Genomic DNA, 21229 nt, shown 5'->3' with positions numbered 1-21229 from the left:
GGGGGGGGGGGGGGGAGGGAGAGAGAGAGAGAGAGAGAGCGAGAGCGAGAGAGAGGGAATCCCAAGCAGGCTCCACGCTGCCAGCACAGAGCCCAGTGTGGGGCTCAAACCCACAAACCATGAGATCATGACCCAAGCTGAAATCTAGAGTTGGACACCTAACTGACTGAGTCACCCAGACGCCCCTCTGGAGTATCTTTTTAAGTTTGTTTGCTAAGCCACATTTTGAGAGACAAAAAACAAAAACAAAAAAACAAAAAAAACAAAATAAAAAAAATTTTCTTCCCTAGGGAAAGAAAATACTACTATATTATTATATACCATACATATTCTCTATAGTACTTTCTCCTTCCTTTCAGGAACTGGATGCATTTCAGCCCTACCCTGTTGAAATAATTCCAGGTAGAATCTACCTGGGCAATTTCAGGCAAGCCTGCGACCCGAAAATTCAGAAAGATTTGAAAATCAAAGCACATGTCAACGTCTCCATGGAGGCAGGGCCATTGTAAGTAGAAATACTATTGATTTTTAAAAATTAAGTATGTATGTAAGATCCCTGGTGCTGTGCATTTATAGAGCTGAAGGCTCTGTACTTACCATCATCTGTTCCTGGTTTATAGTCTATTTCCTGGCTTGGCCATGGCACCCTCTGCCTCTAACTGAGACTCAGTACTTGCCCTTTAAATCTCACCACAGTCAGGGGCACCTGGGTGGCTCAGTCAGTTAAGCGTCTGACTTTGGCTCAGGTCGTGATCTCACAGTTCATGTGTTCAAGCCCTGCATCGGGCTCTGTGCTGACAGCTCAGAGCCTGGAGCCTGCTTTGGACTCTGTCTCCTTCTCTCTCTGCCCCTCCCTCACACGTACTCTGTCTCTCTCTCAAAAGTAGACTATAAAAAAAATTAAAATGAATGTACTCATAAAAAAAAACAAAAACAACTCACCACAATTAATGCTTTCCTGGCATTTAGCATTATGGAGCAAAGTATCCTGTGTTGCCCTGCTTTGCTTATCTCAGGCCCTCTGAGAAATGACCCCCGTCTTAGTCCTTTGGGACTGCTATGGCAGAATACCATAGACTGATGGTTCTGGTGATTCATAAAATAAATTTACTTTCTTACCGTGTGGAGGCTGGGGAAATTCAAGATCAAGTCGATTTCATTCCTGGAGACAGCCTGCTTCCTGACTCATAGATACCCCTATTTTTACTGTGTCCTCACATGGTGGAAGGGGCAAGGGGGTGATCTGGGGCCTTTTGTACAAGGGTGTTAATCCCATCCATGAGGGCTCCACCCTCATGACTGATTTATAGTCTCACTTTTGTTTTAAATTTTATTTTTTTAATTAACATACAAATTAGAGTATAGTGTAACAATGATTTCAGGAGTAGATTCCTTAATGACCCTTACCCATTTAGCTCATGCCCCCTCCCATACCCCCTCCAGTAAGCCTCTGTTTGTCATCCATATTTAGGAGTCTCTTATGCTTTGAATGTTTATTTATTTTTGAGACAGAGAGAGACAGAGCATGAACAGGGGAGGGGCACAGAGAGAGGGAGACACAGAATCTGAAACAGGCTCCAGGCTCTGAGCAGTCAGCACAGAGCCCGACGCGGGGCTTGAACTCACAGACCGTGAGATCATGACCTGAGCCGAAGTCGGACGCTTAACCGACCAAGCCACCCAGGCGCCCCTCTTATGCTTTGTCTCCTTTCCTGTTTTTATATTATTTTGTTTCCCTTCCCTTATGTTCATCTATTTTATCTCTTAAAGTCCTCATAGGAGTGAAGTCATATGATAGTTGTCTTTCTCTGACTAATTTCACTTAGCATTAATACCTTCTAGTTCCATCCACATAGTTGCAAATGGCAAGATTTCATTCTTTTTGATTGCCGAGTAATACTCCATTGTATATATAGACCACATCTTCTTTATCCATTCATCAATTGATGGACATTTGGGCTCTTTCCATCCTTTGGCTATTGTTGACAGTGCTGCTATAAACATTGGGGTGCATGTGTCCCTTCGAAACAGCACACATGTATCCCTTGGATAAATACCTAGTAGTGCAATTGCTGGGTTGTAAGGTAGTTCTATTTTTAGTTTTTTGAGGAACCTCCATACTCTTTTCCAGAGTGGCTGCACCAGTTTGCATTCCCATTTACAGTCTCACTTTAAACAACCCCGAAATCCCAGACAAAACGTGAAAGCGAGGGCTTTCAGACAATGGCCAGCAGACAGCACAGGAGATTGATTCCTCAGACAAGGGAAAAAAAAAACAAAACCCAGATGAGCCCCTCAGTTGATCCAGTGTATTGGTAGGAGACTGTTCGCAAGTCACAGTACAGGAAGGGGGCCAAGACAGATTGCGTCATTCTTTCTGAGTTGAGGGTACGAAGTTGAGAATTCAGAGAGGTCAAGCTGGCTAGAATTTGCGGGAGAGAACTGCATGGACAATAGAGAGCTGAATATAAAGAAAAGGTCTTGGGGCAGCTGGGTGGCTCACTCGGTTAAGTGTCTGAGTCTTGATTTCAGCTTAGGTCATGATCTCATGGTTCCTGAGTTCAAGCCCCACATTGGGCTCTGCGCTGACAGTGTGGAGCCTGCTTGGGATTCTCTCTTTCTGCCCCTCCTGTGCATGCACTCCCTGTCTCTCTCAAAATAAATAAGATAAACTGAAAAGAAAAAGCTCTTGAATCCCCCCGAGTTTTTAGCTGGATACTGCTAAACACGTGAATGTGAGAAAACTACTCAAGGCTGGGAGAAAAACCAATAGAAATGAGCTAACAGTACAATCTCCAGTACTGATCTCCAGGCCAGAGTAGTATGCGTTTCCAATCAGAGGAGACAGAACTGACTATATATTGGGCATCAAATAGAGCACTCAGGGAAGTATTGCCTCGGGGCGCCTGACTAGCTCAGTTGGTAGAGCATGCAACTCTTGATCTCAGGGTTGTGAGTTCAAGCCCCACGTTGGGTGTGGAAATTACTTAAAAATAAATGGTTGTTAAAAAGAAAAAAGTATTGCCTCAGTTGTGAGGCCTAGATTAGGGATGAAAAAGAAAATGTCTGAGATGAAAAATACACTGACTGGAATTAATGGCAGATAAGACACTGCAGAAGAAAATATTGGTGAATTGGAAGACATACTAGTAGAAAGTGTCCAAAATAAAACCTAGAGAAGAAAAAGAAAAAAAGAAAAACTAGAACAGAACTTCAGTGAGATTAAGAAAATTCAAGAGGCCAAACATATGTGTAAATTGGAATCTACAAAGGAGAGGAAAATGAGGAGACAGAACACATATTTAAAGAAATAATGGCCAAAATTTTTTCAAATTTGATAAACCATAAATAAAATTTACCACTAGAAATAATAATTATGTGGATACATATAAAATACTTTACCCATCACTTTTAAATCTCTTCAAAACATAATTGACCACAGAAAAAATAGTAACAATGTATTTTGGGATTATAACATATGTAGAGGTAATATGGCCCACAGTTTACTAAAGCAGGAAGAGGAAAAATAGAAGTATACACCTGGAAGATTCTTACCCTATTTACGTGAAGTGGTACAATGTAATAAAAAGTTGAAGATGTGTTCTAGAAACTCTAAAGCAGTGACCAAAAGATAGAACAAAAAATAAAACAAAGAATTATAATGAATAAGACAAAGATACAAAGGAATCATAAAAAAATCAATCCAGGGGCACCTGGGTGGCTCAGTTGGTTAAGCGTCCAACTTCCGCTTAGGTCATGATTTCACAGTTTGTGAGTTCGAGCCCCACGTCAGGCTCTGTGCTGACAGCTCGGAGCCTGGAGCCTGCTTCGGATTCTGTGTCTCCCTCTCTCTCTGCTCCTTCCCTGCTCACATACTGTCTCTCTCTCAAAAATAAATAAAGATTTAAAAAAATTAAAAAAAAATCAATCCAAAGAAGGCAGGATGAGGGGAACAGAGAAGAGATGAGACCAATAGAAAACAAATAGCAAGATGATCATGTCAATAATGACACTAAATGCAAATGGTCTAAATACCCCAATTATAAGGCAGAGGTTGTAGGCTGCTTGTAAGAAACGTACTCTTTTTGTAAAGTTTAAGTAACCTCTACACCCAACATGGGGCTCGAACCCATGACCCCAAGATCAAGAGTTGCACGCTCTTCTGACAGAGCCAGCCAGGTGCCCCAGAAACATACTTTAAATACAAAACAAAGAGAGGTTAAAAATAAAAGGATGGGAAAAGACATTTCAGGCTAAGATTAATTAAAAAAAAACACAACTTTTGGAGCGACTCCATTATTAGATAAATTGACCTTCACAACAAAGAATACTACCACATAAAAATTCCCCTCATTTCATTAAGGGAAGGTGGTCAGTTAATCTAGGTGCTAGATTCTAGAGAATCCACAATTATTTTTTTAAATTTTTAATGTTTATTTATTTTTGAGAGAGTGAGAGAGACAGAGCGTGAGCAGGGGAGGGATAGAGAGAGGGAGACACAGAATCCGAAGCAGGCTCCAGGCTCTGAGCTGTCAGCACAGAGCCTGACATGGGGCTCAAACTCACAAACTGTGAGATCATGACCTGAGATGAAGTTGGATGCTCAACCGACTTGAGTCACCCAGGTGCCCCAGGAATCCACAATTATTATCAGAGATTTCAACATCTCTCTTGACAGACAGACAATAGGTTATAATTTTAAAGATTAGAAGAGCACTACCATCCACATTTACCTAGTTGACAATTATAAGGCACTCTACCCAATAAAAGTAGTGTTCTTCTGGTCTTTGAATGTGTTCTATAGTACACATTCTTTTCAAGGGAACATGGAACATTTTTGCCAAGATAGAATATTCTGGGCATTAAAACAAGTGTCAAAAGACAAATAATTTGTTATAAAAATTATGTTTTTATGTTCTGACTACAGTGGAATTAAGTCAGAAACCAATAACAAGATATCTCGGAAAAATTCCAAATGTTTGGAAACTAAGTTACACACTTCTAAGTAGCCTATGGGTCAAAAAGAAACCAAAAGGGAAGTTAGAAAGTATTTTGAACGGAATGAAAATAAAAACACCACATGTCAAAATTTGTGGATGCAGCTACAGCAGTGCATAGAGGGAAATTTATAGCCTAAATGCCTATATTCGAAGAGTTTCAAATCGAGGACCTAAACTTCCACTTAAAAAAAAAAATTAGAAAAAGTAAGCAGGAGGAAGGAAATGATTAAGAGCAGAAATAAGTGAAATAGAAAACAAAACAATTCCAGAAACTCAATGAAACCAAAAGCTGGCTCTCTGAAAAGAGCGATAATATTGCCAAACCCATCCCACACTGATCAAAAAAGAAGAGAGAGAAGACAAAAATCATCAATCTTAGGTACAGAGGAAGGAAAATTTTCATTCTAGATGCGACAAATGTTACAAAGCATTCTGTGGGCATTTATCCCACAGAGGTGAAAACTTATAATTACACAAACCTGTGTGTGAATGTCCACAGTGGCTATTTAGCGGATGAATGGTTGGACAGACTGTGGCGTACACATACCATGGAATCCTGCTCAGTAATAAACGGAATGAACTCCTGATACGTGCAACAACTTGGGTAAATATCCAGGGAATTAACACCAAGCTGATGATGATAATGATGATAATAATAATGATAATAATAAGGCAATCCCAAAAGGTTACCTGTTGTTCCATTTGTATAGCATTTTTGGTATCACAAAATTTTAGAAATAAAGGACAGATTAGTGGTTATCAGAAATTAGGGAAGTTTGAGTTTGGGGCACGGGGTGGGGCAGGTATGGTTACAAAAGGGCAAACGTGAGGAATCCTTAGTGTTAGAGCTGTTCAGTATTTTTGTTTTTTAAGTTTATTTTGAGGGAGAGAATGCATGTGCAAGCAGGGGAGGGGCAGAGAGAGAGGGAGACAGAAAATCCAAAGCAGGCTCCGTGCTGATAGCACAGGGATCAATCCCATAAGCCTGTGAGATCATGACCTGAGCTGAAATCAAGTCAGACGCTTAACCAACCGAGCCACTGAGGTGCCCGAGAACCGTTCAGTATTTTGGCTAGTATCTCCTGGATACGTAAATCCGCACAGGTGATAAATCTGTATAGAACTTATTACATGCATGTGCACATGCACGCGCACACACACAATACAAGCAAAACTGGGGAAGTCTGAATACAGTTGGTAGATTGCATCAGCATCAATATCCTGGGCTATTATAATACAGTTTTGCAAAATGTTATCATTGGGGAAACTAGGCAAAGCATACAGTGAATCTCTCTGTGTTATTTCTTATAACTGCGGGTGAATCTAGAGTGACCTCAGTAAAAGTTTTAATTAAAAATTTAAAAATAATTAGGAAATATTACGAGTAATTTTATGCCAACACATTTGAAATTTCAATTAAATGAACCCGTTCCTTGAAAGACTCAAGCTATCTAATCACCTGATAACAAATAGATCATCTCTGGGTGCCTGGGTGGCTCAGTTGGTTAAGCATCTGATTCTTCATTTCGGCTCAGGTTATTCATCTCATGGTTTATCTCTTCCGGTGTGGGGCTTGATCCTACGACCCTGAGATCATGACCTGAGCCAAAATCAAGAGTCAGATGCTCAACCAACTGAATCACCCAGAAGTCCATGATCCACTTTGAAATAATTCTTGCATATGGTGCCAAATGTAGAACTAAGTTCATAGTTTTTGGGTTTTTTTGTTTTGTTTTGTTTTGCTTTTCAGTAGGGTCTGTGCCCAATATGGGGCTTGAACTCATGACCCCGAGATCAAGAGTCACATGTTCTACCAACTGAGCCAGCCAGGGGCCCCCATTATTTGTTGAAAGAAAAATGATCCTTCTCCTGTTGGACTGATTAGATACCTTTGTTGAAAATCCATTGACCATGTGTGTGTGGGATTATATCTGGATTCTTTTTTTTTTTTTTTTTCTGGATTCTTTATTCTTTTTCACTGGCCTGTATTTTTATACCAGTTCTGCACTCTTGACTATTGTAGCTTTTTCAAAGTTGTCTCCTTTGCATTTCCACATACATTTTAATTTTTTTTTAATGTTCACTCATTTTTGAGAGAGACAGACAGACAGATAGACAGAGACAGAGCTCGAGCAAGGGAGGGGCAGAGAGAGAGGGATACACAGAATCCGAAGCACGCTCCAGGCTCTGAGCTGTCAGCACAGAGCCTGATGCAGGGCTTGAACTCACGAACTGCAAGATCATGACCTGAGTCCAAGTTGCACGCCCAACCAACTGAGCCACACAGGTGCTCCTCTGTATATATTTTAGAAGAGCTTGCCAGTTTCTACAAAAAGCCTGCTGGAATTTTGATTGGGTTTGAATTGTATCCATAGGTCAGTTTGGGGAGAATCTTACCAACATTGAGTCTCCTGATCCATGAGCATAGTCTATCTTTCCATTTACTTAGCTCTTTCATTTCTCTAAAAAATGTTTTATAATTTCCCAGTGTACATGTTTTACACACTTTGTGTCAGATTTCTTCCTAAGTATTTGATATTTTTGATGTGGTTATAAATGGTATTTTTAAAATGTCAATTTCTGATTGTTCATTGCTAGTATATAGAAATGCAGTTGATTTTTATAGTAAGCTTGTACCCTTCTACCTTCTCCATCTAGATGCCTCCTACACTGTGAAGCTTTCCCCAGCTCCCTCAACTTCTCTCTGCTCTTCTTCTCCAGTATCACGTGCAGGTCTTTATCCCCAAACCTAGCCAGTTGGATTGGGACCATTTGTTTCTGTGTCTGCCTCCCCCATCAGACTGGGAGCTCCTTGACGTTGGGAGAGGCCAGCTCCTATTTGGTTCATCTTGTGCCCACTAGGGTCCAGCCCACGGTCTGGCACACAATAAATAGTCATTGAGTGAGTGTCTGAGGAAAGAATGAATAGATGGGTGTGGATGGATAGATGGAGGAGGGAGGGGGGAGGGAGGGATAGATGGAGGAGGAAAGGATGGATCGATGGATGGATGGATGGGAATTGTATTTGCTAAACCAGGCTATTTTTGTTTCTGAATCTGCTGCAACTTCCTGCGTGCCACAGTGGTCTGCATACTGCTGAATGTCACCAGTAGACCGCAGTCTTCATAAATAACATTGACCAAATACTTCCGGCATGCTGGACATTCTGCAAGCTCCCTGCAGGCATCTTCTCGTTAAACGTGTCACACACCTCCTCTCCTCCTCTCTCTCCTGTGTTCATAAAGTTCTAGCCACTCTGATTTCTCTGTTGGTTCTCAAATCCATCAAACACACTCCATCTCTGCACCTTTGCCCTGTTCTCCTCTGCTCAGGGCCCTCTTTCCTCAGATGACTTCTTGGCTTGTTCCATCACCTCTTTTAAGCCTGTGCTCAAATGTTACCTCCTCAGTGAAGCTTTCCCTGACCGCTAAAACAGCCACCCTACCACTCTCCATCTCCTATCTGGGGCTTTCTCCGTTTAACATGACAGGTGCATTCTCCCAGCTCATTACCTATTCCTTCCCATCCTCATTTTACTTTCTGCACCATATTCTAGGAAAGTACCACGTTTGGTTAATAATAATAATGATGTCCTGTTTCTTGAGCATTTATTCAAAAGTGTGCCAAGCAGACTGCCAAATGCTTTACATAGATGAACGGACTTCACCCACATGACACACCTATGGGGTAGGGGCTTTTTTTTTTTTCTGCGAGAGGTCCAGTTATTTGCCTGCTGCTGTGGATGAGGACCGCTCCAGCGAGCCTGTGTGTGAGGCTGCCTGATTGCCTGCTTTCCTTCTGTTTAGTTTTGTAGATGACGCTGACAGCCTCCTGCACATCAAGATAGAAGATTCCCCGGAAGCCGACCTTTCCCCCTTTTTAAGGCACCTCTGTCACTTTCTCGGTAAGGGGCAATCTCCAACCAGGAAGCCACTGGTCTGTGCCCAGGGGCCAGAAGGGCTGTGGTACCTTGTCCACGCTTCTGCTTCTGATTGTGACTGTCAGCACTGAGGAAAGAAAGGGTGGGGCCAAGCACAAGCCCGGCTAGGTGTGGCCAAGCCCCAGGACAAACTGTCCCTAAGGAGCCCTTGACAATGAGGGCAGCCACATGTTTACCTTGGGGGTAGTGGGGCCAGATAAGACCACCGGATTGCAGATTGAGCGCCCTGCATTCTGACCCTGGCTGGACCAGTAGGCCCTTTTGGGTCCACTTAACCCTTGGTCCCGGCCTCACTGCACCTGTTGGGAAATGAGAGTGTTGCCCGCCTCCCTCCCCCCACCACCTGCTGTGGGTGCATATGGTCAGAGCAGCCTGCTCTGGGCTCTGGGAACCCAGAGGTGAATCATACTCCATCCCTGCCCGCCTGTCCTGTCAATGGGTGGAATGGATGGAAAATTCCAGAACCCTCCCAGCTCTGACTTCCAGGATCCCCAGTGTGTGTGTGCCCAGTGTCCCTTTGGTTCTCCCATCACACATGGCAGTGCCCACCAATCACTTACCTCATTGAGGGTGCAGTTTTCAGTCACCCCAGGGCTCACGATTGCCCAAGGAGAGCAAGATGGCTGGAGAGATTGAGGTTGAGTCCAGTCAGGGGCCCTACCCCAGGGCTGCCTGCTGGGTACCACTTTAGCCCCCAGCCCACATGGCCGCACCAGGGGCCAGAGAATGGCTTTTTGGCCCAAACATCCTTATTTGCCTGGGAGGTTGCAACATTCACTTGACCAGTATCTAGGCTGTGACTCGCCCTGTGTCCCACCTTGGGATGGCAGAGTCCTGTGCCATAGAGGCCCCCTCTCCAGCCCTACCTTGCTGCGTGGGACTTGCTGGGCCAGTCCTTAACTGCTCTGTGTCTCTGATTCCTTGTCCATATGATGAGGCACTTGGCCTTAACCATCTCCTCCAGTGCTGACAGTCTGCAATTTCGCATGTGGTATGTTTATCTCCAGTTCTCAGAAGTTACCCGATCAGCCCAGGATGCCAGCTTAGATTTCCTCCCCACCCCTCACTGGGCGAGCCTCAGCCTCAGGGGCGTTATTAAGTGTGATCGTAGCTGACCTCTCCGTGTCAGGCATGGGGCTAAGCACAGGACAAAACCTTTTGAGGTAGGTAGTATACTGTAACCCCATTTTCTGGAGGATAAAACTGTGCCTTAGAGTAACATGCTCGGGCCATACAGCCAGTGAGTGGCCGAGCCAGGATTCATACCCAGGCCGTACTGCCTCTGTCAGCACCCCCATGTCCTGGGGGGACCATCTTCTCATCCCACTCAGGAGGCCAGCTGGTAACTGAGCTTCTTGGGCTAGAAACCTGGAGAGCCAAAAAAAAAAAAAAAAAAAAAGACCTTTGCATGATAATGCTGAACACCCAGTGTGATTCTCTTGAACTGCCAGTGAGGTCTGAGGACCTCCATGTGCCAGGTGATGAAACAGTGTCCCAGAGATGTTGTGTGACTAGCCTATGCCATGGTGTGCTGGGTCTGAACTCACTCTTGGACCATGGGCCCCTGAAGCCAGTCAGCTTACGGCAACTAAGGTCCACAGGGAACGAGGCCATGCAGGTCCCCCGCCTTTCCTTCCTCTTGCAGAACTTCACCTCCAGCTTGGCTCTGTCATCCTGGTCTTTTCCACCCTGGGCATCAGTCGCAGCTGTGCGGCCATCTTGGCCTTCCTCATGCACTGGAATGGGCAGACCTTGAAGGTACGCACTCCCCAGGCGAGGATCAGACTGCAGCTACCTCCAGCAGGCAGCGTCAGAGCTGGACCTGGGAGGAAGGGGGCCCAGGCACTACCTTGGGGCCCTAACTGGGGGGCGGGAGGGAGAGGGGTCAGGGAAGGGAGCTCCAAGTCTAGGGCTCTATCCAGCATACACACCCAGGGGCAAGGTCCCAGAGGTCTGGGCCAGAGGCTGAGGCTGTGACATTAGAGACCTGAGGCTTGGCGTGTGGGGCAAGCCCAGAGACTCAGGCTGGGCAAGGCCATGGCCAGCCACACCCTCATCATGTCCCTCCTCAATCTGACTACTGGCATTTGTTCAGGCTTCTCCCAGGGAGGTAAGTTTTGGCTATTGCTTGGAGCCAGAGACTTGCAGCGCCCCCAGGCTCCAAGGGCACCTACCCTGACAGTCTTTACCCAGATTGGAGAAGGGGGCAGAGACCTATCTCCACAAACCCTGTGGAACCAGGGCTCCTGGTGCCGAGGGCAGTGTGTTTTGAGTGCGCTGGGAAATGGCAGATCTGCCCTGAGGGGAGGAACAGCTTGTGCGTGATTTCCAAGGACTTGGGTAGGACCCACACAGCTCCCATATATGCCCGGGGCTGTGCTTGGAGGAAGGGGAGCATCGAAGAATGACCATGGTCAGGACCTACTGCTGGTGGTTTTAGATATTGACCCCACGTGCTCTGTGGGGGTGAAATTGCAAGCTAGAAGGAGTCTTAGACGGCCAAGAATTCGACCTGTGGGTACGTACCTGGCAGAAGTGAAAGCAAAGACTCCGAAGTTTGTAGAACCATGTTCTTGGTTCTACACTTGGTTCAGCACTGACGGTAGCCGGGAGGGGGGAGTGACCCAAGTGTCCATCGACAGATGGGAAAATAAGTGGGTAGTGTATCCAAATAATGGAATACTACTCAGCCTTAAAAAGGGGAGACATTTTGACACCTGCTGCAACATGGATGAACCTGGAGGACATTGTGCGGAGTAGAATAAGCCAGTCACAAAAGGACAAATACCATATGATTCCGCTTATGAGGTACCCGGAGTCGTCAAAATCACAGACATTGGAGGTAGAATGGTGGGTGCCGAGGGCAGGGGGCAGCGGGAACGGGGAGCTGTTTAATGGACATGAAGCTTTGGTTTGGGAAGATGGAAAAGTTCTGGAGATGGATGGTGGTGCTGGTTGTGTGATGCGGCAAATGCACTTAATGCCACTGAACTGTACGTCCAAACCCGGTTACGGTGGTAAGTTTTCTGTATGCGTATTTTACCACAATTGACACCATTGAAAAAGAAAAGCATCTGGATGCAGAATCGCAGGCCTGGAGCGAGAGAACCAGACCCCTGTTCTCACCCCGTGCAAGGTGAATTGTCGGAGGTCATTGCCTGCTTGAGTGTTTTGGTGTGTGCTGCAGGGAAGGGTGTGACGTTGCTGATAAATCTGGGGAGGGAGGCCTGTGCCGTTGCTCCTGTAGAGATGCCTCTCCAGCCACCTCCCCAGGAATGGGCGCTGGCCTGCAAGGGGCCCCTTCTCTGCTGCCTTGTTGAGCTGGAATGTGGAGAAGACTGGAGCTGGCAGAAGGTGTGGAGAGCTCACTGCTTGCAGGGGGTGTTCCAGGATGGGAGCTCCCCAGGAGTTCGAATGGGGCCAATGGGAGCCCTGGCCTGCTGGGGTCCCTGATTTCCTTACGGCTCATGGTGAAGTTTGTGTACAAAAAGGTCGAGCGAGAGCCTTGTAGCTCTGATATTTAGTGATGTTTCCCAGCCCTGACAAGCACATCACAGTCCTCTCTCTGCTCCCAGGCTTCCAGAGCTGGCTGGGGTGAGTGCAAGAGGGAGGGTTCACCCACCTGGCTCCTCTGAGTTCTCTAGCAGTGAAGGCCAGGCCCCCTCGGCTATGTGGTGGCACCTATGGGCCCACCCACGGGTCCCCAAAGAACTCCAGCAGTGAATTCGAGGGCCATCTGGGTGTGGCTGTCCTGCTCAGTGGGAGGACAGGTGCTTGGGTCCTTGAAGGACCCAAGTCCTCCTCTCAGGAGGAACCTGGGATTAGTAATCTGTGTTGTGTGCAGGGATGTCCTGTTGCTGGGGGCTCTGCCCTGAGATGCCATCTAGATAACTTGACAAAAAATGCTATGCAACCAGAGCTGTGGACAGCAAGAACTGCCACTGTGACCTTGCTGGGTCTTTTCCAGACTGAGTTAGTCGTGTGTGGTGGTTAGGTTTTCCTAACCATTACCAAGCAATGCCCTGCATTACTGACAGAGGTTGACCTGGGCTCAGCTCTGCTGCTGCCTGGGGTCCAGAAAGACATTCCCTCCTCCTGTTGTCTGTGTGGTCCTGGGGTCCTCCTCCGTGCACTGGGGAAGCCATGTCCCTGGCTGTTGTCAGCTCAGTTGAGATGGTCAGAGCCCATGGGCTTGGCAAAAAAAAAAAAAAAAAAAAGTGTGGGCCACACTGGGGCAATATACTGCTTCCTGGGCTTATGGTCCCAGCTGAGCTCACTGAGGCACCAAGACCAGAAGTGGGAAGTTAAGGGGTGAACCCTGAGCCACCCTGCTTGTCCTGGGCTTTCAAGGCTTTGGCACAAGGTTGTGTGGGATCCCAGAGCCAGCAAGTCCTTAAGAAATCTATTTCAGTTCCTTTAAACTGCTGACAGTAACTTTGTCCCTTAAAAGATCTTCAGAGAAAAACAAAACAAAACAAAACAAAATCCAACTCCTGAGGCACCATAATGGCTACTATTGGCAGAGTGCCAGGTCATTGTGAATACTTCTTGCATAATGAAACCACAAGGACCCCGCAGATTGTTATTATCCCTGTTTTGCAGGAGGCTTCTAGAGGCTGAGTAATTTGCCCAAGGCCCCATAGCTGTAAGTGGCAAAGCTGGAATCCAAAACCACCACACGGCACAGTTTGAGAATCTGGGCTTTACACAGAGCCCAAGGTGGTGGGAAGAGCATTGGCCTTGCACCCTGAAGAATGGGGCTGTGGGCTGGCTGCTGCCTCTTACCAAGAGTGACCTGGCCACATACCTTCATCCTTCGATCTCACTGGTGTTTTCTGTGAGTCCAAGCAGATGCTTTGTGGGCTGAAAGGGGTTGTGAGCAGTGAGTGTGGGGGACTGTGATTATAGTTTGTCCTCAGGGGCCCCATCTGACCTGATCAGGACTTAGTAAACTTTACAACTGCATAGCTCTGCCCCAGGTACCACTGTTGTTGTTATTGTTGTTTTAAATGGCAAAGTACAGATAACATGAAATTTACCATTCTGTCATTTGTAAGCATGCAGTTCAGCAGCATTAAGTACATTCACATTATTGTGCAGCCGATCTCCAGAACTCTTTTCATCTTGCAAAACTAAAGCTCTATACCCGTTAAGTAGCAATTCCACATTCTCCTCTCCGCCCAGCCTCTGGCAACCACCATTCTCCTTTCTGTGTCTATGAATTTGACTCCTTCAGGTACCTCATATAAGTGGAATCATACAGTATTTGTCCTTTTGTGAGTGGCTTATTTCACTTCACATAATATCCTTAAGGTTCATCTATGTTGTAGCATGTGCCAGAATTTCCTTGCTTTTTAAGGCTGAATGATATTCTGTTGTATGTAGTATTCACCAGTGAGCCCATCAGGGCCTGGTGCTTTCTGTTTTGGAAGATAAGTTTTTAATCCAATTTCTTTAATAGATAAAGGCCTATTCAGATTGTGTGATTTTGTGTGAGTCTTGGCAGATTGTGTCTTTCAAGGAATTGGTCTGTTTTATCTAGATGCTATGTGGACATGATGTTGTTCATAGTATTCCTTTAGTCTCCTTTTAATGTCCATGGGCTCTGTAGTGATGTCCCTTTTTCATTTCTGATATTAATGAATTGTATCTTCCCTCCTTTTCTTAGTCTTGCTAGAAGCTGATCAATTTTGCTGATTTTTTCCCCCAAAGAACCAGCTTTTGATTTCATTGATTTTTTTTTTTTCTGTTGATTTTCTGTTTTCAATTTCATTGATTTTGGCTTTAATTTTTATTTTTTTCTACTTACTTTGGGTTTAATTTACTCTTCTTAGTTTCCTAAGAAGGAAAACTTAGAGGATTGATTTAGATGAACATTCATCTTGTGAATGTTCCATTTGATCTTGAGAAGAATGTATATGCTGTTGTTGGATGGAATATTCTATAGGTGTCAGTTATATCTAGTTAATTAATGGTGCTGTTGAGTTCAACTATGACCTTATTGATTTTCTGCCTGCCATATCTGTCCATTACTGATAGAAAAGTGATGAAGTCTCTAGAACAGTGGATTCATCTATTTCTCCTTGCCTCACATATATTGATGTTGTTAGGTACATGCCGTTGTATGTGTGTATATACGTATTTTGTTTATCCCTTCATCTGTTGATGGATCTTTGGGTTACTTCTACCTTTTGTTTATTTTTTGAATAATGCTACTGTGACTGTGGGTGTGTGAATATCTTTGAGATCCTGCTTTCAGTTCTTTTTTTCCTGTTTTATTCTTTGTTAAGATATAATTAATATATAACATCAGTTTCAGGTATATAACAATTGTTCAGTGTTATGTACATACTACAAAATGATCACAATAAGTCTTGTTAACATCCATCACCACATATAGGTACAAATTTTTTTCTTGTATGAGAACTTTTAAGATCTACTCTCTTAGTAACTGTAAATTATACAGTATAGCATTAACTATAGTTACCATACTGTGTATATCCCTATGACTTATTTTGTAACTGGAAGTTTGTACCTTTTGACCACTTTCCCCATTTTGCTCACCTCTGGCCCCTACCTCTGGCAACCCTCAGTCTATTCCCTGTGTCTGAGTTCAGCTTTTTTGTGTTTTTGTTTTGTTTTTTAGGTTCCATATAAGTGAGATCATATGGTATTTGTCTTTCTTTGTCTGACTTCACTTAGCATAATGCCTTCAAGGTCCATCCATGTTGTTGCAGATAGCTGGATTCCTTCCTTTTTAATGGTTGAATAATATTCCATCCTGTGTTCCATTCTGTTCCATGTTGTCTTTATCCATTCAGCCATCAGTGGCCACTATGGTTGTTTCATGTCTTGGCTATTGTAAATAATGCTGCAGTGAAGATGAGGTACAGATACCTTTTTGGGCTAGTGTTTGTATTTCCTTTTTTTTTAATGTTTATTTTTATTCTTGAGAGAGTGCACATGTGCAAGCAGGGGAGAGGCAGAGAGAGAGGGGGACAGAGGATCCAAAGCGGGCTTCATGCTGACAGCAGAGAGCCCTATGTGGGGCTCAAACTCACAAACTGAGATCATGACCTGAGCTGAAGTCAGATGCTTAATTGACTGAGCCACCTAGGTGCGCTGTGTTTTTGTTTCCTTTCTATAAATACTCAGAAATGGAATTTCTGGATCATATGGTAATTCTTTTCATTTTATTGTTGTTTTTTTTTATTTTAGAGAGAGAGAGTGCTTGTGAGTAGGGGAGACAGGCAGAGGGAGAGGGAGAGAGAGAATCTCAAGCAGGCTCCATTCCATGCTCAGTGTGGAGCCTAGGATTGTGACCAGAGCTGAAATCAAGAGTTGGATGCTCAATGGACTGAACCACCCAGGTGCCCCATATTCCTAATTTTTTATGAATCTCCATATTATTTCCATAGTGACTGTACCAATTTACAGTTCTATTAGTGCATCGAGGTTCCCTTTTCTCCACATCCTTGTTTGCACTTGTTATTTCTTACATTTTTTTGGTAATAGCCATATTGTGATTTGTTACCTCATTGTGATTTTGATTTGCACTTCCCTGATGATTAGTGATGTTGAGCATCTTCTCCTGTACCCATTGGCCATCTGTATGTCTTCTTGGGGAAAAGACATCCAGATCTTCTGCTCTTTTTAAAATCAGATTTTTTTCTATTACATTGCAAGAGTTATTTATATATTTTGGATATTAACGTCTTATTAGATATATGATTTACAGATCTCTTCTCCCATTCAGTAGGTTGCCTTTTCATTTGGTTGATGGTTTCCTTTGTTGTGCAAAAGCTTTTTAGTTTGATGCAGTTGTTTGTTTTTGTTCTTGTTGCCTTTGCTTTTGGTATCAAATCCAAAATATCATCACCAGGACTGATGTCAGGGAGCTTACCAGATATGTTTTCTTCTAGGATCATTATGATTTGGGGTCTTACATTCAAGCCTTTAATTTTTTTTGAGTTGATTTTTGTGTATGGAGGAAGACATGTTCCAGTTTCACTATTTTGCATGTGGCTGTCTAGCTTTCCAATGCCATTTATTGAAGATTGTCCTTTACCCATTGTATATTCTTGTCTCCTTTGTCATAAATTAATTGAAGATTTATACATGTCGGTTTATTTCTGGACTATTTTGTTCCATTGACTTATGTGTGTATTTTTATGTCCATGCCATACTGCCTTGACTATGATAGCTTTGTAATATAGTTTGAAATCAGGATGTCATGCCTCCCGCTTTGTTCTTCTTTCTTCAGATTGCTTTAGCTATCTGAGGGTCTGTTAATGATTCCATACAAATTTTAAGATTGTTTGTTCTATTTCTGTGAAAAATTCCATTGGAATTTTGTCAGGGATTGTGTTGAATCTGTAGATTGCTTTGGGTACTTGGGATGTTTTAACAATGTTAATTCTTCCAATCCATGAGCCTGGAATATCTATTTATTTGTATCCTCTTCAGTTTCTTTTATTCATGTCTTACAGTTTTCAGTGTATACGTTTTTAGCTCCTTGGTTAAATTTATCCCTAGGGATTTTATTCTTTTTGGTGTAATTATAAATGGGATTGTTCTCTTAATTCCTCTTTCTGATAGATAGTTCATTATTAGTGCATGTGATTTTTGTGTATTGATTTTGTATCCTGCAACTTTACCAAATTTATTATTCCTAATGTTTTTTTGATGGATACTTTAGGGCTTTCCAAATATAATACCATTTGTAAAGAGTTTTACTTCCTTTCCAATTTGGATGCCTTTTATTTCTTGCCTAATTGCTACTGCTTGCAATACTATGTTGAATAAATGTGGCAAGAGTGGGCATCCTTCTCTTATTCCTGATCTTAAAGGAGAAGCTATTCAGCTTTTCACCATTGAGTATGATGATGGGCTTGTCATATATTGCTTTCATTACGTTGCAGTGTATTGTATTCCCTCTATACCCACGTTTTGGAGAATTTTTATAACTGGATGTTGATTTTTGCTAAATTCTTTTTCTGCCTCTGTTGAGATAATCATACAATTTTTATCCTTCATTTTGTTATGATGGTATATTACATTGACTGGTTTGCAAAGGTTAAACCATCCTTGCATCCGTGAAGTCAATCCCGCTTGATCCTGGTATATAATTCTTTTAATGTATTGATGAATTTGGCTTGCTAAGATCTTGTTCAGGATTTTTGCATCTATGCTAATCAGGGATATTGGCCTGTAATTTTCTTTTCTTGTTGTGTCTTTGTCTGGTTTGGCATCAGGGTAATGCTGGCCTTGTAGAATGAATTTGGGAGTGTTCCTCCTCTTCTGTTTTTGGGAAGTGTTTAATAAGGAAGTGTTTAATAATGTTCGGTCCAATTCATCAGTGAAGTTATCTGATCCTGTACTTTTGTTTCTTGGGGGGTTTTGATTATGGATTCAATCTTGTTACTAATAATTGGTCTGTTCAGATTTTCTATTTCTCCATAACTCAGTCTTGGTAGGTTGTAAATTCCAGGAATCTATCCATTTTTTCCATTTTGTTCAATATGTTGGTGTATAATTGTTCACAGTAATCTCTTATCCTTTGCATTTCTTTGGTATCAGTTGTAACATTTCCACTTTCATTTCTGATATTATTTGAGCCCTTTGTTTTCTTGGTGAGTCTAGCTAAAAGCTTGTCTATTTTGTTTATCTTTTAAAAAAACCCATCTCTTAGTTTCATTGATCTTTTCTGTTGTCTTTTTAGTCTCTATTTCCACTTTGGTCTTGGTTATTTCCCACTTCCTAGTAATTTGGGGCTTAGTTTGTTGTTCTTCTAGTTTCATGACGTGTTTTTGTTTCTTAATGTAGGCATTTATTGCTATGAACGTCCTTCTTAGAACTGCTTTCGCTGCAGCCCATAAATGTTGATATGTTGTATTTTCATTTTCATTTGTTTCAAGACATTTTTTAAAGATTTTATTTTTAAGCAGTCTCTACACCCAATGTGGGGCTTGAACCCACAACCCTGAGATTGTCACATGCTCCACTGACTGAACCGGCCAGGTGCCCTCAGTATATTTTTGATATTTCTTTTGATTTCTTCATTGATCCATTGTTTGTTTAGTAACATGTTGCTTAATCTCCATGTATATGTGTACTTTCCAGTTTTCTTGTAATTGATTTCTAGTTTCATACCACTGTGGTCATAAAAGATGCTTGATAATATCTCAGTCTTCTTAAATTTATTATTTATTTTGTGGCATAACATATGATCTGTCCTGGAGGATGTTTCATGTGCACTTGAGAAGAATGTGTTCACTTTGAGAGGGAATGTTCTGTAAATGTCTGTTAGGTCCATCTGGCTTAATGTGTACTTCAAGTCCAATGTTTTATTATTGATTTTATGTCTGGATGACCTGTTAATGCAAGTGGGGGTATTAAAGTCCCCTACTATTGTTATATTGCTGTCTATATCTCTCTTTAGGTCTGTTAATATTTGCTTTATATATTTAGGTTCTTCTATGTTGGGTGCATAAATATGGACAAATTTTACATCCTCTTGTTGGATTGAGCCTTTTATCATTATATAGTGACCTTTGTTTCTTATCATAGTCTTTGTCTTAAGGTCTATTTTGTCTGATATAGCAGCTTCAGCTTTCTTCTGGTTTCCATTTGCCTGGAGTATCTCTTGCCTCCCTTCACTTTGTGCGTGCGCGTGTGTGTGCGTGTGTGTGTGTGTGTGTGTGTGTGTGTGTGTGTGTATGTGTGTATGTGTGTGTGTGTGTATGTGTGTGTGTGTGTGTGTGTGTGTGTGTGTGTGTGTGTCTCCTTAACATCTGAAGTGAGTGTCTTAGGCAGCATATAGATGAGTCTTCTCTTTTTTTTTAATCCATTTTGCCACTCTGTGTCTTTCGATGGGAGAAGTTAGTCTATTTACATTTAAGGTAATTATTGATAGGTTTGGAATTACTGCCATTTTAACTGTTTTTTGGGGGGGCTGTTTTATAATTCCTTTTTTCCTTTTCTTGCTCTCTTTGTGATTTATGATTTTCTGTAATGGTTTGCTTATTCCTTTCTCTTTCTCTTTTGTGTATCTATTACAGATTTTTGCTTTGTGGTTACCATCAGACTTACATAAAACAACTTATAACAGCCTGTTTTCAGTTGATAACAACTTAAGTTTGAACGCAGTCTAAAACTCTACATTTTTACTACCCCTCCCAATGTTTTATGTTTTTGATATCCTAATTTACATATTTTTGTCTTAGTTATTTGTAGTATTTTTGTCTTTTAACCTTCACACCAGATTTATAAGTGAACCTACCACCTTTACATTAGATTATTTTGAATTTTACTCTACCAGTGATTCTTATACTTGCCTTTTTTCCTAACACTAATTAGTGCCATTTCATTTCAGCTTTAAGTCCCTGTAACACTTCTTGTAAAACTGGTCTGGAGGTGATGAACTCCTTCAACTCTTGATTGCCTGGAAAACTCTTTATTTCTCCTTCAATTCTAAAGGACAGCTATGCTGTGTAGAGTAGTCTTGGTTGGCAGTTTTTTCTTTCAGCTTTGAATATATCATGTCGCTTCTTTCTGGCTTGCAACATTTCTGCTGGAAAACTGCTGAGAGTCTAATGGGGCTTCCTTGTGTGTACCAAGTTGTTTTTCCTTTGCTGCTTTTAAGATTCCCTCGTTGTCTTTAACTTTTGATTAATTAGTTGTGATATGTCTTGGTGTGGATCTTTGGGTTCCTCTTTTTTAGAATTCTCTGGGCTCTGGGTATCTGTTTCCTTTTCCAGGTTAGAGAAGTTTTCGGTGTTATTTCCTCAAATAAGTTTTCTGTCCCTTTCTCTTTCTTCTCCTTCTGGGACTCCTGTACTGAGAACACTGATCTTCTTGATATTGCCCATAAGTCCCTTAAGGTATTCTTGTTTTTCTTTTCTTCTCCTCCTCCCCTTCCTTCTCCTCTTCCTCTTTCTCCTCCTCTTCCTTCCCCTCCTCCTCCTCCTCCTCCTCCTCCTTCTCCTCCTCCTCCTCTTCTGCCTTCTTCTTTTCTATCTCCTCCTTCTTCTCCTTCCCCTCCTCTTCCTCCTTCTCCTCTTCTTCCTCCCCCTTCTCTTTCTCCTCCTCCTCCTCCTCCTTCTTTTCCTTCTCCCCTCCTCCTCCTCCTCCCCCACTTCTTCCTCCTCCTTGTCGTCGTCTTCCTCCTCCTCCTCCTCCTCCTCCTCCTCCTCCTTCTCCTCCTTCTTCTCCTCCTTCTTCTCCTCCTTCTTCTCCTCCTCCTTCTTCTTCTTCTTCTTCTTCTTCTTCTTCTTCTTCTTCTTCTTCT

General features: G+C 42.7%; 1 protein-coding gene across 3 annotated transcripts in view; it reads left to right on the top strand.

Moving 5' to 3' along the window:
• Window positions 1-21229, top strand: part of STYXL1 (serine/threonine/tyrosine interacting like 1) — a 320245-nt gene that overhangs the window by 48239 nt on the left and 250777 nt on the right. For 2 of the 3 annotated variants that reach the window (XM_049639217.1, XM_049639218.1), the window contains exons 6-8: window positions 360-505; window positions 8807-8904; window positions 10586-10698. In XM_049639217.1, coding sequence (XP_049495174.1) covers window positions 360-505; window positions 8807-8904; window positions 10586-10698 — 357 coding nt within the window. Of the gene's footprint in view, window positions 1-359; window positions 506-7658; window positions 7734-8806; window positions 8905-10585; window positions 10699-21229 lie in introns of all 3 variants that reach the window. The other variant, XM_049639216.1, reaches the window with a different exon arrangement.

This window comes from Panthera uncia, chromosome E3 (genome assembly GCF_023721935.1).
Source record: "Panthera uncia isolate 11264 chromosome E3, Puncia_PCG_1.0, whole genome shotgun sequence".
In the NCBI taxonomy this organism is placed as follows: domain Eukaryota; kingdom Metazoa; phylum Chordata; class Mammalia; order Carnivora; family Felidae; genus Panthera; species Panthera uncia.
This window is presented reverse-complemented; position numbering and strand designations above follow the sequence as displayed.